The 19,546-nt window shown below is 37.7% G+C and overlaps 3 protein-coding genes and 1 non-coding gene across 4 annotated transcripts in view; 1 reads left to right on the top strand and 3 right to left on the bottom strand.

Moving 5' to 3' along the window:
• Positions 1-13,008, bottom strand: part of DMP1 (dentin matrix acidic phosphoprotein 1) — a 30,943-nt gene extending 17,935 nt beyond the window's left edge. Inside the window, exon 1 of the mRNA XM_072810579.1 lies at positions 12,958-13,008. The gene's annotated coding sequence lies outside the window, so the exon portion shown is untranslated. The remainder of the gene's footprint in view (positions 1-12,957) is intronic.
• Positions 13,009-13,156: 148 nt separating this feature from the next.
• DSPP (dentin sialophosphoprotein) lies at positions 13,157-19,239 on the bottom strand. The gene is made up of 4 exons (XM_072810565.1): positions 19,189-19,239; positions 17,855-17,941; positions 16,553-17,524; positions 13,157-16,146 (listed from the first exon to the last, which is right to left on the bottom strand). The coding sequence occupies exons 1-4, from the start codon at positions 19,237-19,239 to the stop codon at positions 13,966-13,968; spliced, it is 3,291 nt and encodes a 1,096-aa protein (XP_072666666.1). The 3' UTR covers positions 13,157-13,965.
• The window catches only part of SPARCL1 (SPARC like 1), a 135,984-nt gene continuing 129,618 nt past the window's right edge, over positions 13,181-19,546 (top strand). Inside the window, exon 1 of the mRNA XM_072810572.1 lies at positions 13,181-13,526. The gene's annotated coding sequence lies outside the window, so the exon portion shown is untranslated. The remainder of the gene's footprint in view (positions 13,527-19,546) is intronic.
• LOC140624069 (U6 spliceosomal RNA) lies at positions 18,630-18,735 on the bottom strand. The gene has a single exon (XR_012023606.1). It is a non-coding gene; the product is annotated as a U6 spliceosomal RNA (small nuclear RNA).

Genomic DNA, 19,546 nt, shown 5'->3' with positions numbered 1-19,546 from the left:
ATAATTAAGCACTTATTATGTGTTTCCTTAGGAACTATACCACTGAGTAATAGATAAGGAGGTTTCTCTTTATAGACATGAATGAAGAGAAATAATATAATTACAATACCGTCATTTTGCAAAACCAAATCAAACTGCAAACTCTGTCAGCAGAGCCCAGACTGGAAAATGTATAGAACAGACAACCTGGTTTCATCAAGAAATAAATTGTAAATAAGAGAGTGAGAACGAGAAATCTGTAGATTCAAATAGACTTCCAAGAGACATAGCAACCACTATGTGTAGTATTATGTGAATTTTATTTGTATCCTAATTCTAAAAAACATGCTGAAAAGAAAACCATTTATTAAACAATTAGAGATGTGAACACTACTTGAAATCTCATTATTTTATTATTTTAATAATTATTATTAGCAGTATGATAATGGGATTTTAGTATTTGAGTGTTCTTCACTTAAAGAGGCCAAAATGCTATGATGTCTAGAATCTGCTTCAAAGTAAATGAGAGAAGCTAAGTGGATAGGGAAATAGAAGAAACCAATTCTGTGATGAGTTAATCACTGCTGAAGCTATGGATAATAATTGTATTATACTATTTTCTCTAATTTTATATATTTTGAAATTTTACACTATAAAAAATTATGCACAAAAATTCTGTCTGATATTTAACCAGGCCTTCAGTATGGATAGGGTTATCAAGTGTTACATTGTCTAGAGAAACTACTTTTTTATTTCATAAAATTAATATGAAGTTCAGAATCTTTAAAGGGTAACTTTATTTTTTTTAAAGATTTATTTATTTATTTATTTATTTATTTATTTATTTATTTATTCATGATAGATCCAGAGAGAGAGAGAGAGGCAGAGACACAGGAGGAGGAAGAAGCAGGCTCCATGCCAGGAGCCCGACGTGGGACTCGATCCCGGGACTCCAGGATCGCGTCCTGGGCCAAAGGCAGGCGCTAAACCGCTGAGCCACCCAGGGATCCCCTAAAGGGTAACTTTATAAAAATTATAAAATTGTGATCATTAGAAGCATTACTTAAGATTTTAAAGTAGAATCTATACAACTTAAGTATATGAAATGCATATGAAATAATTCATTTTATTGTATATGTATTATATTTATTAAAATGCAAACAATAAACATTCAATAAGATGAACTGATAAGAAAATACATATATTAAAGATTAATTGAAGTTTTAATTTCTTTCTTATTCATGTGATATTATAGTTTTCAATTTAAGTGGATGAAATAAGACATCAAATAGTGTGGGATCTTTCTCTAGGCAATATTCTTATGAATTAGTGTCTTATTTTCATTTTAAAACATGTAATTTAGATAAAGTAAGGTTAGTTTCTAGAAAAAAATGAAACCAGTTTTTTTTTTAATTCCAATATAGTTAACATTTAGTGTTACATTAGTTTTAGGTGTACAATATAGTGATTTGACAATTTTATACATTACTCAGTGCTCATCATGATAAGAGTACTCTTAATCCCCTTTACCTATTTTATACATCCCCCCCGACGCTCCTCCCCTGTAACCATCAGTTTGTTCTCTATACTTAAGAGTCTGTTTTTTGGTTTGTCTCTTGTTTCTCTTTGTTCATTTCTTTTGTTTCTTAAATTCCACGAGTGAGTGAAATCATATGGTATTTGTCCTTCTCTGACTGACTTATTTCACTTAGCATTACTTCTCTAGATCTATCCATGTTGCAAATGACAAGATTTCATTCTTTTTTATGGTTGAATAATATTTCATTGTGTGTATATGTGCATGTGTGTGTGTGTGTGTGTGTGCATGTGTGTGTATGTATATATATACCACAGCTGCTTCATCCATTCATCTATCAATGGACAGTTGGGCTGCTTCCATAATTTGGTTATTGTAAATAATAATGCATAAACATAGGAGTGCATATATCTTTTCAAATTAACGTTTTTGTATTCCTTGAAACAATTAAGCTTTTTTAAGTTTGTGTTTACATATTTGTCATTTACTCAGCTATTGATCTTTGAATCTTCTTTGTGTTAGAAACTGTTATAGGCACTGGTGACAGACACAGCCTCTCTAATCTGGATTCTACCAATAGAAAAATACAAAGTATTAGTACAGTATAACATCACATCTTAAAAAATTAATAGTCTCTGGTAGATAATAGTTCCCTAATCCATGCCTATTACACATACCCAAAACAACACAATAGAGTTTTCTAAGTTATATGTAAAGATATACACTAAAATATGAGATTTCAGCTGCCTTCAGAATATGGGAAATGGAGAAGAAGAGAAAGAGAGTGGGAATTGAAGCTAAAGAGAAAAAATAAAATAATAGCATGTCATGAGCTGAAAATAGTTAATAACTCAATTATCTGCTACTTAAGGCCAAACAGCAGTGGATAACCTGGAATATGCGAAGAAAGAAAAAAGGAAAATTTTGCCTAGAATTATTACATATCATTTCTACTAACATTCCATTCATGATGGTTTGTGATATGGCCATATCTGAATGCAAAGAGGAAGAAGACGTGGCTTTGAGCTAGGCAAGTGCCTCCAAGAGACAATTATCCACACTGGGGAAGAAGGAGCACACGTGTTTACTGGATGGCTAGATTTTCTGCTTGCCTGCTAAAAATCTGCTGAGCCTAAGAACATGTTCAAAGGTATATAGTAAAGAGGAATTTGCCAACCAGCACATCCACTTAAGTAAGCACTTACTTAAGTTGCTATTATGGGTACCTTGTATTACTCATTTAATTCTTACATTGATCCTATGAAATAAGTACTCTCATTATTCAAAAAAAAAAAAAAAACAAAAACGAAGAAACAAATTTCAAGAAGTTATGTAGCTTGCTAATTGTCCCACAGCCAGCAAACTGCAGAGAAGGAATTTTATGTACTTTGAAGTCTTTAGGTTCCCCCAGCAAGCTGTTAGAATCATCTTCTTAATATCTTTCTCACTTGGCTATGTTGAGGAGAAAGCAACTATCTCCTTATCCCCCCTGTACATTGTGAATAGGGAAGGGGGAGTGATGCAAGTATGTTGCAACTCTCTCCAGAAAAAAATCTTTCCTCCCCTCTCCTCTCTCTCCCCCATTCTCCCTCCTTTATAAGCTGGAAGTGGGTCATCTTGTTTCACAGTTTCTAGGCCTGCCTTGCATAGATGAGCTGCCCCTTCCATCTTTAGGCTATTAGGGAACTATTGTATCCGGCCCTGTGGTAGTATTTTCAGCCTTTGGAACCTCATTTAACATCTTCTGTTTTCTGCTTTCACTACGGGACCGTAAACCTCCTTGGGAGCAGTCTAGTTCAACAAACATTTGTCAAGAGCCTGGTGTGTCAGGCACTATGGTGGGCATAAGATATGAGATGAATAGTTATAGCCTGGGCTCTGGAGGAACTAGCATTCTAGAGCAGAATATTTAATAATAGAACATGTAAATGTTTTATATTTGGATGATTCAGTGTGGTAGCCAGAAGCCATACATGGGCTATTGAGCTTAAAATATGGGCAGGGAAAAAAAAATATGGGCAGGGGATCTGTGGAACTGAATGTTTAATCTTATTTAATTTTAATTAATTTAACTTTACATGGTAACACATGGCTAGTGGCTGCCATATGGGGTAGCACAGATTTAGACCAAGAGTTAGCAATTCTTTGATTCTCTGATAAGAGCAGTGATACAGGTAGGCACAGATGCTTCAAGAGCACAGAGGAGAAGCATTTACCTCAGCCTTAGTAGAGAAAAGCAGAAGCCTTCCAAAAAGAAGTGATAGTCAGAATGTTAAACGTCTGCAAATGTGTAACTCAGCAATTTCATTTCTAGTCATACACCCTTGAGAAATGTATGCTTCTATGCACTCAAAGACATATACATAAATGTTCCTAGCAGCATTTTTCATAATAGCCAAAAAATGGAAAAAAACATAATGCCCATCAACAGTAGAATGGATAAACAAATGGTCATATATTTATATAATAGAAAGTGTACATCAGTGAAAGTGAAAAAAATAAAAACAATATATATAGCAATATGTATAATGAAAAATATAATGTTGAATTAAGCAGTACAAAAACAGAAGAAACGAAATTGTATGATATCATTTATCATACAGAAGCTCACAAGTAGGTAAAACTAAAACAGTAGTATTTTAGGATGCATATTTAAGTGGTAAAAGCAAAAAGAAAAACAAGAAAGCAATTACATAGGCTAAAGGTTGCCTTTGGAAGCAGGGAGGGGATAGAGGCAGAGAAGAGGTGTGGATGTGGCTCCTGGGAAGCTAAGCAGTATTGTTTTGTAAGTTGGTAGCTACATTCACATTTGCTTTATAAATTTTGTTAAAATTGTACATTTGTTTTATAGTGAATATATTTTATATTTATATATGTTGTATATTTGTTTTAAGCAAATATATTTTATATTTATATATATAAATAGTAATGTAATAGTAAATAACATAGTAAGTATATATATATATAATAAAGGTCTTTAGGTAAATATTGTTTTTAGAAAATTAATATTGAATCATTACGATGAGCACCTCTGTGTGCTCACAATGTAATTTCACCTTTCTAATCTTAAGTAAACAAGTGCTTATAATTCTTTTTTTACACCAGGATTTTTTGAGTTCTTAAAAGTATTTCTATCTCTTCTCTGTAATGGTAGTTAAATTCTTTGTTTTGAGGTTTGAGAATGGATAAAGTTTTTTTTTTTTAATTTTCCTATTTGTGAGAACATTTGAAAATTGCATCTTGCTATTTGGAGACTGTTTGGAAATTTACAATACCACAGCTGAGTTATCTGAAAAAGGTTGATTTTAGTCTGTCACAGAAATTGATTCTTTTCCAATCTGGAAACCTCAGGATGTTCTGATCTTGGAGAAAATTGCTAGTAGAATAAAAATGGTTAGGACTGAGTACATCATGTCCTTCCTTTTTCTTTGCCAATCTTAAATAATGCTTAGAGTAGACCACAGCATCAGTTCTCCAAGTTGTCTTACTTGGGACTTTCTTTTTACAACTCTCCATGAGCCAAGGAAAGAATTCCAAAAGAGTTAACTCTTAATTTGCAAAAGAAAAAAAGGTTGGCCTGGAAAAGAGTAGCTGAATCTGAAAGTCTTTTAAAATACATCTATTGTCAGTGACAGGCTAGTGGCAATCATGACAGAAATCTGTGAAAACCTTCATTGACACCAACTCATAAGACAAGAGACAACAGGTGCTGGCAAGAATGTGGTGAGGAGAGAACTCTTAGACATTGTTGGTGGGAATGTGAATTGGTCCAATCACTATGAAAAACAATATGGAAGTTCCTCAAATAATTAAGAATAGACCTACTGTACTATCCAGCAGTTCTACTTCGGGGCATATATCCAGAGGAATCAAAACAGGATTTTGAAAAGATATATGCATTTCCATGTTTATCACAGCATTATTCATAATAGCTAAGATATGGAAACAACCCAAATGACCATCAGTGGATGAATGGATAAAAAGGATGTGGAAAATATTCCATATACACAATGGAATATTATTTAGCCATGAAAAAAGAAGGTATCCTCCCATTTGTGACAACATAGATATACTTTGAACACATTATGCTAAACAAGATAAATCAAACAGAGAAAGAAGGATTTGGTGCTTGTCCTTTGTAGTCCTGTCTTGAATAGGTGTTTCTAATTTTCCATTGACCTTAATCACAGGGCCTGATGATACTAAGAGACGCCCTAACAGATATCTTATATTCCAGATATAGTCTTCGTTTCCTCCATTGTGGAATAATTCAATTTCTCTTTGGTGATCATTATCAGTCACCCTACCCAACATCATAACTCTCTTCATACCTGCTGTTTCAGAGGCATGAGAAGCTCCAAGTGGCCAGGCAGCAGTATTTCTAGATCAATGGAAAAATTATGTCTCCTTGAAGATAGCATTCCTCCCTCTGGAACTAAGACCTCTAGGCCAGCAAAGCATAAAGTCACAGGAACAAGAAGCAAAAATTTTGCAAGTAGGTTACTAGGAATAATAGCAAATGGTGCTGCTCCAATTTCCACTTGAATGATTCATAGACTCATGAATCCTACAGTAGAAATAGCACCATATATTGGACACTGATTCAGAGCACATGCAGCTTTCTGTGGAACCTTGCCCTAGGGCAAAGTATTGCCACCTGGCGGCATTTTACTGGGTCTTCAAAAGGCCATTTCGCCATTCTATCAAGCAATCATATATATATACCACTTCCATTTAATGATGGAATATGACTGTGCGGGATCCCTGGGTGGCGCAGCGGTTTGGCGCCTGCCTTTGACCCAGGGCGCGATCCTGGAGACCCGGGATCGAATCCCACATCGGGCTTCCGGTGCATGGAGCCTGCTTCTCCCTCTGCCTGTGTCTCTGCCTCTCTCTCTCTCTCTCTCTCTCATGAATAAATACATTAAAAAAAAAAAAGAATATGACTGTGCATCTAACTTTATGGCTTCATGGGTCAGATAACACCCAGTTCATGATACGAAGCTAATGTCACATGGTAACCCACAGTCAAGTGTTCAGTCTCTATGAAGGACCCAGTAAGCAGGCCAAGAGCTGTTTCTCAACAGTGAAGTAGTTATATGTAGGTGATTTCAGGGCTTTGCTTCCAAATCCTAAAGGCCTGTGCTGCAGTTCACCTATAGGGGCCTCTCAAAAGCTCCAAATATCATCCCGTCTGCCACTGCTACTTCAAGTACCATTGGATCTGCTGGATCATATGGACCATGTAGCAAAGCATCTTGCACTGCAGCCTGCTCCTGTTGCAGAGCCTTCTCTTATTTGGGGCCCCATTCAAAACTAGCAGTTTTTTGGTCCACTCAGTATATGGGCTGGAATAACACACCCAAATGAGAAATATATTGTCTCTAAAATCCAAAGAGGCCTACTAGGCCTTGTGCTTCTTTCTTAGTGAGATGGATCTGAGCTGAAACTCAGATGTTGTTCACCTGACTTCCACTCGCCCCTGCTCTGACTGCTGGGCCATAGTGACATTTTGGGTCTCCTAGAATTTATGTCAGTTCAGAGTCAGTGTCCAGTGGTCTCACAATGTCTCATTGCTTTATTTTCCACAATGATGTACAGTTACTCTGGTAAAAGGCCATCAGTTCCTTTGGGGAAAGCTAGGAAAAATATAAGTTTTCAATAGTGTCTTCCTCAAGGGGTTCTGAGTCTATAAACTATTTCAAGTCCGGGAATTGATTTAGGGACTGTAAATCTCTTTTTTTTATTATTTGAATTAGACTTTTAACATAGGACTTTTCTGCTTATACAGATAAAGAATTTATTAGGCTCACCATCAATTTCACTTCCAGGAGTACCATGGTTAACTAATGCCATAGGTCTTCACAAGTCAGACTATTTCAGTTGTTATTTTGATTTTGCTATCCAATACAGTAACCATACCCACCTTGCCTTTGGCAGTTGAGTGCCACCTCTTAGCCTCTGTCACCTTTGGGATCCCATTGTCTTCATTGCATTAGGTTTCAAATTGAATGGTTGGGATTCCCACTATAAGGTCTGGCCTACAGAGAAGAATGTTCATGGAGTTTTTCAGTGATGCTAGGGCTCCTCTCACAAATTTATTTCTTAAAGTATTGATGAAAGAGGGATCCCTGGGTGGCGCAGCGGTTTGGCGCCTGCCTTTGGCCCAGGGCGCGATCCTGGAGACCCGGGATCGAATCCCACGTCGGGCTCCCGGTGCATGGAGCCTGCTTCTCCCTCTGCCTGTGTCTCTGCCTCTCTCTCTCTCTCTCTCTCTGTGACTATCATAAATAAATTTAAAAAAAAATTAAAAAAAAAAAGTATTGATGAAAGATACGTCTTCTAGACCCTCCCAGTATAGATGAGTAGTCTTAAATGACAAATCCACTCCAAAATTCCAATCTCCTTAAATTTTTTAATCTCTCCCTCTACATCAAGTTGAAGGAGGTCAAACATTTGCAATTTACTCACTGGGAGCCACCTTTTGGTCCATGTTTCAGTCAGTCATCCAGCTGGACTCTTAGAGGCCTTTCTAACTCCTTAAACTACAAGATTAAATGCAGAATCTCTGCTTAGTGAACCCATATCAATAACTTCCTCCTGATCCAACTTTATGTTCCTTCCACTGTTATCCCACATCCATAGTATCCATTCCCAGATATTTCCTGGGAAATATGGCAATTTAAGCTTACCAAAAGATAAAAGCCAGAAACCCTTATAAATGTCAAGCTCTTAACTACTTAAGACTAACCAAAAAAGGTGAGGAGGAGAAATATATAAAAATTCAGAATCAAACTTCAGAAACCGGGAATCAGATTCCTGAGAAAGAAAACATAAAGTTAGTGCACAACAACTTGACTTCCAGAAGAGGCCTCAAATTCAGTTAGAGATGGAAACTATTCAATACCAGAACTTGACCAGTTTTTGTGGGCTCCTAGTAGCTGAATGAAGTAGACAGAAGGGAGACAGAACATGGAGCTCCCTGTCTCCATGAGGCTGTGAGAAATGGCAGCAGAGAAGTGCCATGCTGCAGGGTTTAAAAAGAGAAATTTGTGTGCAAAATGCTGGGACTAAGAGGAAATGACATTGTGTGTCCAGAGGACAGAGAGTAATCAACAAAAAAGAAACAGAAATCATGGGAGTGCATCAAAGTCCAACGGTGGTGATGTGGAATGGGCAATACTTAAAGAACAGGCAGCCATTGAGAGCTCTGCCAGATTTGAAGGAAAAGACTAGCAAGGTAAGCAGAGTCTTGGTTTTAGCAGAAACAATCCTCCTGGGGAAGTAAAAAAATTAGCTTAGACTGAAAGAGAAGAAATCTGAATCAACAGACTGGAATAACAGACACAGATAAAGCCAGATGAAAAACTAATAGAAAATAATCTTCATTCTCAAGGACACGGGAAAGTATCATAACAACCTCCTACTTTGAATGACTCCTGCTTTATTAATCACTGTGAAACTTTGTTCTCTAAAATCATAGATTATCAGGACTCTGCTGTTTAAAAATATATCAAAAAAATAGTAATAAAACACCCCAATTTTGCTGAAAGGTCTAAGGCCCTTGGCCAGAGAGAATCAGTCTCAATTTATAGCCCTGATGCAGAGATGCATATAAGGGATTTCTGAGTACAACAGTCCACACCCTCTTAACTTTGCACTTTACAAGGACGTGGGAACCCGAGTCTACTTCACAGTCCAAACCTGATGATGGGTCCATTAGCCACAGTACTGCTTTGCTTTGAGCCTCCTGAACACTGCTTCATTTAAATATTGCCTAAATTTCACCCTTTCCCAAAATCCTGTAATAATTCTTTCTTTTTCTTTGTTTGCCAAGATATCTGAGGCTGCTCTTACATACAGTCTCTTTTCATTGAGTCAGTAAACCCAGTTGTATCAGACAACAGGTTTGCTGGTGATCTTAGGCTGACTGGGCTGGGACAGTTCTGATCAGTATACAAGATCATGAGAAGGCTATGCAGAAGCCAATTAGAAGGATTAAAGGGGATTGTCATTTGGGGACAGCATAAGGTTCTACTTACTGGAATTAGGATAAGACAAGAAGTACATATGCCAAGCCTAAATGTTGGTCTGTTACAGCCTAAGTATCTTCTGTCTTCTTCAGATTGGTCTGAGGATAAGGAGATGGAGTTGGGATAGCAGGGAAAAATTCAGTGGTTTCAACTAAGGAGAATACTAAAGAGTGGGAGTTGGGTCCCAGCTAGTTGCAACTGAAACCTGGGAGCAGGAGAAAGGGCCAGTGATACAAACTCAAGCCTAGCAGTCCTGACCATGTGGTTTGTCTGGGACCTCAGACAGGAAGACACCCAGGAATTAAATTCTGCCAAGGACAAAGCATTGCCTCACCACAATTTCTTCATCTCTTTGAAGGGAAAAATACTAGGGAGGAAAAGAAGAAAAGGGTAAAGGAGGGAGGAGGTTGGCTAGTGTCAAAGCCCAAAATAATGGACTTGGGAGTAAGAGAAGCACCTTCTGATAAAGTTCTCTGTAAAGTTGGGACTGTGCAAACTAATAGAAAACACACAGAGTCTAACATGTTGGTGATCTTTAGACTTTACACCAGTTTTCTAAGCTACATGAGAGCTCTGTAGGGATTGACTTTTATTTTTGACCATATGAACCCAAGATCCCTGTTGGGAACATTGTGTTGTTGGCTTGTTTCATTCTCTAGAGGATTTGCTTGCTAGCAGCAGTGAATGGACCACTGTGAGAACACAATGATATTTTCATCTATGACTGAACTATTCTATTCTATTCCTACTCCTTTTAGGGAAAGGAAAATTGTTCCTAGCTATTTTGGTCTAAAGTTTTTCAAAACTTCCATTACAAACCATAAAGCAATCTTGACTTCTGGGAAATCCCATTTCAGTTAATAATTTAAAATTTGTTCATATGGTTAGGTTGGACTCTCTAAAGGTTATCTTTTTATAACCTTTTTTAAGAAATATATTTTATAAATAATCAAACAAAGCCCTTACTACATTTCCTGATTTGTGGTATGAGCAGGTGTGGAAGGAATTCCTGGATTAAGTGGAAAAGATAATACAACTGATGAGAGTCCATTTGAAGATCATTCATCTTCAGCCAGATACGGAGTAACCCATGCAACCAAAAAGAAATCTGAATCCCCAGCAAAGTCACCAGCACCACAATGACAGCTTCTTGTTCAAAAGATGACAGTGTTACCTAGGCTCTTCCACTGTAGCACAAATAAATGCAGAAACCCATCCCCCACCACCACTTTTCCCACTCCTCCACAAGTACACTACTTTTTCTTTCTTTTTTTTTTAAACTACCGCTTCAAAAGTGGGAAATTTATAGGTTTGTAAAGAGGAAAGTTAATGTGGAAAGTAAATATGAAATGACTACTAACAGCAATAATGTTTTATAATGCTTTCTAAATCGATGGCTTTCAAATCTTTTTTTTACTATACTGAGTCAGGACAATATTTTACATCATGTCCTAGAATATGCAAACTTAGACATACTATGTATGTAAGTATGCATGTATGTAGAGGTAAATATTGTCAGGTTTCATAAAATGTTACATATGATACACCAAGATTTTTCCTTTTTATTCTTTCACTTTACAAAATGTAGGGCATGAGCCACTAAATTGATATCATGACCTACTAAATGAGTGGCAACCTACAGTCCAAAAAATACTGCTCCCATGGGCAATGTTAACGGATAGCTTACTAATCTTATTCCAGAAAATAACACGAAGTAGATTTTGTTTTCTAATACCAGACTTCCTATATTCGAAGGATCTACTCTTGAGATGTCCTTGAAGAGGTCACTTTTATTTTTCCCTCAAAGAACCAAAGGTCAATGTAGGTATTATATAAGAAAATCAGGATCATAGTCTTCTTTCATTGTTTCTGACATTAACCCCAGTTTCTGATCATCTCCTTTATCCCCCCAAATACTTCTTAAGATGAAGTCTTTATAAGAACTGGTTGGGAATTTATCCAACTTGGGCTATTGACTCATGCTTTTTACCTACAGAGTCTCTCATTGGAACAGAAATGGCTTAGAAAGTGATGGAAAAAGAGGACAGATTAAATACCTATGTTCATAGATTGAAATACAACACAACTGGGGTTGGGGGGGGGGATGTCAGTCTTTGTGCTATGAACCAGTATTCAAGGCATATTCTTGGTTAAAAAGAGTAAGATAAGCACATGGTGTATAGTAAACTTCCATGTGTTTCTAAAAGGGAAATATATGTGCTTATATGTACATAGAATATTTCTGGAAAGTTTCACAAGATATTAGTAATGAGAACTCCTTCTATGGAAGAGAAGTAGAAGATTGGAAATCTGGGATGATGAAGATTTAATATTTTTAATACCTTTTCATACTATTTGAATTTTTTGTAATATAAATATATTATCTTTTTGGTTAAAAACAGCTAAATTTTAAAAATGTGATGGAAGGAATAATTACTTGCAAAAACCCATTTAGACTAAGGGAATTTTTCTTGTGAATAGTCACATAAATAGATGTTTATTATAGCACCAAAATTCATATCCCTTTAAATTACATATCTTGTACAATTTACAAAGAGTTTCACATCCATTGCCTGATTTAAGCTCATAACAACCTCTTAAAATAGGTGAGACAGGTACTAGAAGCCACACTTTACAAATTAAAAAAAGACAAAAATAAACATCCTGAAGCCTAAAGGAGTTAAAAATCTAGAGCATATTTTAAGGAAAGAAGTTTGGAGCCATTTGCATGATTATGATATAGTAGAAACCTGAAATGTTACAGTTTTAGGAGTTACCAGATAGTTTACGAATAGTAGTATCTTTAAAGCCTTCAGAAATATTCTTTGTAATATTGATTTCAACTAAGAAATTCTTGTATTAAAGGAGAAAGAAGATGGGGGGAAAACCCTACTAAAACTCTGTATAAAATATGCATAATATTAGAAAATAAATTGTCAACTGATGACTGGTTGAGATTAGCATCAAAGGAGTCGCATTCAGAACTTTTTTACACAGGTTTTTACATTTGAATTAAAATAAATCTAAAATAATTGCCTAAATAGGAAAAGAGGGAAATTACAAATCATCTCTACTAAATTTTGAAAAATACCTTAAAGGTTTATGGCAATGTTTACTGTATCTCTCGTGATCCCTGAACAATCTCAGTTTACACCTGCTGTCCCCAAGTAATTATTGATAGCACCCCCCTTCACTCTCAAAAGTATATTAGTTTGGATATTAAATTTTACCTCCACCCTATTAAATATATAGTTGCATACACCTTTAAGATCCTCATGTTCTAGGGTTTGGGCTTCATCTCAAAATTAAGAATTACCCTCATTCATGCAAACGCAGAATAATCAACGCTCAGATTTCAGCTGCATTATATGACTCTCAAAAAAGAGTAATTTCCAAAGCATTACCTACCAGCAACTGTTGGCTTTATTAAGGCAATCGACAGTGAAAAGGGTGTCTCAGAGTCTAATTTGGAAGTTTGGGCATGTGGGTGTTTACAAGGGAGATGGGAGCCAAGTTTGACACGTGGTGGAAAACACTGATTCCACTTAACAGAGCTCTGAACATAGAGTTCAAAGAGTAACCCCGCCTTAAGAATCCTTCATTTGTGTATCATTTCTTTGTTCATATTCGGAAAGTGGCTGCTGGAGGCAAGATACTGTTCTAAGCGCTGCATCGATTTGTCGGTAGCTTTAGGGACATTATGCAAAATTTCCAGGGCTTTGCAGGAATGTCATACTACACACCAGATTTTGTTATTTAAACCAGCCCTGAATTATTTTCTGACTAGCACTCTTCAAATTTTGTTCTAATTTGAAATTATTCTATTCAATAATTACAAAGATTACCCCCAGGGTCCATTTAGGTTCCGTTGTTGCTGCATTTCTTTTTCAAGTGACAAGTTTACTTCCTCCTTGGAACAAGCAAATGAATCAGTGGCCGAGCTGGATGTCGTGGTAACAGCACCTTTCTCCTCAGCGGTAAGCAGACCTTCTAGCCAGAACGTGTAATTACTGAAAGATGAAGGCAACAGGTTGTTGCCACAGGTTGTTTCTAAGCTACGATTCCCTAAAGCGCTTGGCGTTTAAAGCAAAGTTGTATAGTACGTGATTACTTGAGGTTTCTGTGTAAAGTATTAAAGAATGTTTCCACTGTTCTTTATGTTTCGATGTACGCTTTATAAACAAACCTTTTCACAACCTGTTTTCATATGCACACACCAAAGGGCCTGCATTCAGATTCTCTCCTGAGGGTGTGGGGACTGGGTTCCAAATGTGGCAGTTTGTTGCTCTCATCGCTCCTATAAACGTAGGCGTCTCCGTCGATGTCTCCCCTTCCTTTCCTTCCTTGGGAATCGTCACTTCCTATCAGTTACTCACTAGACTTAAAAAAAAAAATCTTGTGGGTTTTTCTTCTGTTCTAATCATCACTGGTTGAGTGATTACTGTCACTGTCCTCACTGTCACTCTCACTGTCATTTCCATTTTTGCCGTTACCGGAGTTGGTCTTGCTGTGACTCTCATCATTGTCAGATGCGCTGTCGCTACTGTCACTGCTGTCACTGTCGCTGCTGTCACTATTGCTGTCACTACTGTCACTGCTATTGCTGTTGCTGTCACTGTCGCTGTCGCTGTCACTGTCACTGCTGTCACTATCACTGCTGTCACTGCTATTGCTGCTGTCGCTGTCACTGTCACTGCTGTCACTATCACTGCTATTGCTGCTGTCGCTGCTGTCACTGTCGCTACTGTCACTGCTGTCACTATCACTGCTGTCACTGCTATTGCTGCTGTCGCTGTCACTGTCACTGCTGTCACTGTCACTGCTATCACTGCTATTGCTGCTGTCACTGTCACTACTGTCACTGCTGTCACTGTCACTGCTGTCACTGCTATTGCTACTGTCACTGCTATTGCTGCTGTCACTGCTATTGCTACTGTCACTGCTGTCACTGCTGTCACTACTGTCACTGCTGTCACTGCTGTCACTATCACTGCTGTCACTGCTATTGCTGCTGTCGCTACTGTCACTACTGTCACTGTCACTGCTGTCACTGCTATCGCTACTGTCGCTGCTGTCGCTGCTATCACTGTCACTTTTACTGCTGTCACTGCTATCTGATTTGCTGCTGCTGCTGCTGTCACTGCTGTCTGATTTACTGTCACTATCACTGCTGTCACTACTGTCACTATCTGATTTGCTATTGCTGCTGTCACTGCTGTCACTGCTATCTGATTTGCTGTTGCTGCTGTCACTGCTGTCTGATTTACTGTTGCTGTCACTATTACTATTGTCACTGCTTTCACTACTGTCTGATTTGCTGTCACTGTCACTATTACTGCTGTCACTACTGTCATTGCTATCACTACTGTCACTGCTGTCTGATTTACTGTCACTGTCACTATCACTGCTGTCACTACTGTCACTGCTGTCACTATTACTGCTGTCACTGCTGTCACTACTGTCACTGCTGTCACTACTGTCACTGCTGTCTGATTTACTGTCACTGTCACTGCTGTCACTACTGTCACTGCTGTCACTATTACTGCTGTCACTGCTGTCACTACTGTCACTGCTGTCACTACTGTCACTGCTGTCTGATTTACTGTCACTGTCACTGCTGTCACTGCTATCACTGCTGTCACTGCTGTCACTGCTGTCACTGCTGTCTGATTTACTGTCACTGTCACTGCTGTCACTGCTGTCACTGCTGTCACTGCTATCACTGCTATCACTGCTGTCACTACTGTCACTGCTGTCACTGCTGTCACTATTACTACTATCACTGCTGTCACTGCTGTCACTGCTGTCTGATTTACTGTCACTGTCACTACTGTCACTGTCACTGCTGTCACTGCTGTCACTGCTGTCACTACTGTCACTGCTGTCACTGCTGTCACTGCTGTCTGATTTACTGTCACTGTCACTGCTGTCACTGTCACTGCTGTCACTGTCTGACTTGCTGTCACTGCTATCACTACTGTTACTGCTGTCACTGCTGTCACTGCTGTCTGACTTGCTGTCACTACTGTCACTGCTGTCACTACTGTCACTGCTGTCACTGCTGTCACTCCTATCTGATTTATCTTTGCTGCTCTCTGATTTGCCATTGTCATCACTCCCATTGTTACCATTGCCATTACTATCACTTTCATTAGCATCTGATGTGCTATCACTGTCATCATCACCTCCTCCATTTGAGTCACTGTCATTGCCATTATCTTTTGATTCATCAGAGTTATAACCATTATCTCCTTGGCTATCGCTGTTATTGTCACCTTCAGAATCAGCATCATCATTGCCATTAGATTCATCACTGCTGTTGGGATCATCTCCTTGCATGGATTTGTCATCAAACTCATAACTGTCATATCCGTCACTATTACTTTCACTACCTGTTTTGCTGTGTGCAACCTTATTCCCAGGTTCTGATTTCTGACTAGACCCTTGAATGTTGTCAGTCTCTCCTGGTGTCTTGACATTTCCTTTGCCCATGGCCATTCCAGGTTGTCTTTTACTCTCTTTATCTTCACTGACTTTCCCAGATTCTTTGGTAATATTGTTTCTGTTGCCACTTCTGGGACCTTCCATTTCTATTCCCTGTGGAAGGATGGAGAAAAGAATGATTAGTTACTGAATATTGTGCTGCAAAATTGCATTGGTCTAAGGATGACTGGGGAAGGTGACCAGAGAAACAGAAATTCAGCTTCTGAATTTCTCTTTATTAAGAGAAACTTACTAAACTTCTGATTGTAAAAATGTGCTTTATTCACTTGACAGAACTCTGGTGGTTAGGTTATATAACAACCCATTCATGTTTTTACTTGGTTGGAACTTGTGTGAGCAGTTATATGGTACATCCGTTATTAACTTTCCCACTAATACTCAAGTAATTTGGGTGCAAAAATACATGAATGCTTATCATGATTTATTTTCGTGTTACCATCAGTGAATGGAGGGGGAGAATTTAAACTGCCATGGAAAGAAATCAGCTTCACAAACTAACCTTATCTTGGCTCTTCCCAATAGCTACTGGCTCTGATTCACCAGTGATTTTCTTTTCCACGGCTTTGTTTTCTCTGTAATTGAGCTTTTGCACATCCTCTATTATTGGGCTATCTTTGTCTTTGGGAACACCATCAGAATCCTCCTCACTCTTGGAGGTGTTGTCTCCACCGATGTCATGGAGATCTTCTTTGTCTTCAGGGCCATCATCTTCACTACTAATTGAATTTTGACCTAAGCTACTGTCATTGTCATCTTTTCCATGAGGCTGACCCTCTTGGCCCTTACGGTTATCAGTGCCCTCTTTTCCATTCCCTGTTTCTTCACCTTCATCATCACCAGAGCCCTTGTCTTCATCTTCATCTGCTCCATTCCCACTAGGACTCCCATCTGAATTATCCAGGCCAGCATCTTCTCCATTGCCAGCTCCACTTTCCCCTGGTGTTACTCCTGCCTCCTGGTTTGCATTTTTTTCGCTTTCTCTCTGAGTTGTTATTTCACTTGTATCACCTTCATTTCTACAATAATTCCTATTTATTTCATCCTCATGGCCTGTACTGTTATTGTTTCCAGCTATTTGATGGCCATCTTCTTGGACAACAGTGGCATCCTCACTCTGACTATTATTTGAATTCTCATCGGTATTTCTATTAATATTGCTCCCATTTGCTATTCCAGCATTGTTTGTGATGCTTACTTGTCCCCTGATACCATTTGCTGTGATGTTACCTTCTTTTCCATCTATCCCATCATAACCATATGTTTCTGGCTTTCCTGTGACCCCATTTTGACCCTCACTATTCCCCTCCTCATTTACTAACAAGGAATGTGTGGAAGTTTTCCCTCCTATTTGTGCCCATTCAGAACCATTTCTTTCTTCTTTGTAACCATCTTTGGTATATTGTTGCCTTCCTCTTTCATTTTCACGCAGGACACCACTTTCTTTGGTGGTGTCACTGGCATTTAACTCATCCTGGAAAAGAGAAACAATTGAAAATAATTTGTAGATAGCATCTCGAAGTAAAACGAACTGAAAAGACAAGCCATCAAGTTTCTGGAAGTTAATAGAATTTAGAGGCACCTGGGTGGCACAGTTGGTTAAACGTCTGCCTTCAGCTCAGGTCATGATCCCAGGGTTCTGGGATCAAATCCTGCATTGGGCTCCCTGCTCAGCAGGGATCTGTTTCTCCCTCTGCCCCTCGCACCGCTCATGCTCTCTCACGCGATCTCTCTCTCAAATAAATAAATAAATCACCCCCCCAAAAAAAAGAATTTAAAAACAGCTTGAAAATACATCCTATACCTGTATTGGCAATTTCACTTTTTCTGGAAGATTTAAATTTGCAGACTTGTCAACAGCATGTCTGTCCAATGGCTTGATTTGAGGAACCTACCAAAATGAAAATAGTAGAAATTGAAAACATTCTAATTTTGTGTACACAGCTTATGTAGAATTTGAACTGGGCATACAGATACTTTTCACAATGGTATTATCAATTTTATTGAAGTGTTAACCAGACCACTTATCTCAAGGAGAATTGTCTTTTATAAAAAGGAGGAGATAGACTTTTGGTGTTTCTGTACAAGCCTCCTGCACTAGCGCAAGACTCACCTCAAGTATAATCGTGGCCAAACCCCTAAGAAAATAGCAGGTGTGACCAGATCCAGTGCAGAAACAAAATCAAGTAATATGCTACTTCTGTGTCCTTCAGGAATACATTTGAAAGAGTTGAGAAAATTCCCAGCTGCATAAATACCAAAGTGTTTGATATTATGAAAACATACCAAATGTTATCCAGAGCAGCTGGATAATATAATTACAAATGGTTTAATTTTCCTAAATTTTTCTTTGTTGGTGTTTATCTATATATTTCAAATTTTCCCCAGTGAGCATTAAAAACATTATTATCCGAGGGAAACATTAACTTTCTCCTATGTTAGAAAAATATTATTTTTTCCTATTTTTATCCCTTGAAAACTTCATTTAAAATATAGGCTTCGTTGATATTATAATGAAATTCACAGGGCATGAGCAAAGATGGCTAAAGTCTCCAGGACTTTTGGACACTGAATGTAAATTAATATGAATGAATTTTACAAATTTGTGTGTCATCTTGTGCAGGGGCAATGCTAATCTTCTTGGTATTAGTCCAGTTTTAGTATATGTGCTGCCAAAGCAAGCACAGCCTGAATGAATTTTATTTTTTTAAAGAACCATATAAATTTTTATTCAAGTATAATTAACATGTTAATTAATTCTATATTAGTTTCAGGTACAAAATATAGTGATTCAATAATTCTATGTGTTAGTGTTCATCATGATCAGTATACTCTTTTTTCTATTAATTTTTTATTTAAAGTCAATTAATTAACCATGTACCTCTAAAACTAATAGTCTGAATAAATTTTAAAAGTCATAATCCATCTAACAAGACACACATTTCAGTTAAAGGAATGGGAGCATGAACTAGAGTGCATATTTGGGTTGCTGAAACCCCCAAAGATATCTTGTGAAGTCTTTCATGTATATCTAAATGTTTAGGCACAGCTTATCTTCAGTTTTAGGGAAATATATATTATTTAATATTAGGTTAAAATAGATAGCAAAGTGAGATTTTCTGAGGAATACATACTTACTGGAATAGCCCATGCTGCTGCCCAAATGCAAAAATATATAATTATCTTCATTTTCCTTAGGAAGATTAATCAGTCTGTTTTTAAAGAAAAAAGAACAGCACAAAATTACTTATAAAGCAAAAGAAATAACCATGGTAAGGTATTATTTTGGTCAGTAAGCATTTGCCTTGTTCCTGGGCAAGAAATATACATCCAACATGAGAAGAAGGCTATCAAGACTCAGTGTTCCAGAACATACGTGGAGTGCTCACAGAGACATATAGGGGGCATCAACAGGCTCAGTAATGAGGTGGCTAACTAGACTTTTCTGCCTATGTCAATGAAGGGGCATAGTCATGTGGTTAAAAAGGACATAACC

The sequence above is a fragment of the Canis lupus genome, chromosome 33, assembly GCF_048164855.1.
Source record: "Canis lupus baileyi chromosome 33, mCanLup2.hap1, whole genome shotgun sequence".
In the NCBI taxonomy this organism is placed as follows: domain Eukaryota; kingdom Metazoa; phylum Chordata; class Mammalia; order Carnivora; family Canidae; genus Canis; species Canis lupus.
Note: the sequence above shows the minus strand (reverse complement) of the source record. Positions and strands in the feature narration are given on the sequence as shown.

Excerpts from the sequence above, each read along its gene's own strand:
- DSPP (XM_072810565.1), bottom strand. The coding sequence starts at position 19,239 with ATGAAGATAATTATATATTTTTGCATTTGGGCAGCAGCATGGGCTATT. Across the intron at positions 17,942-19,188 it reads CAGCAGCATGGGCTATTCCA|GTTCCTCAAATCAAGCCATT; the intron begins GTAAGTATGTAT and ends TCATTTTGGTAG. Across the intron at positions 17,525-17,854 it reads AAGTGAAATTGCCAATACAG|GATGAGTTAAATGCCAGTGA; the intron begins GTATAGGATGTA and ends TCTCTTTTCCAG.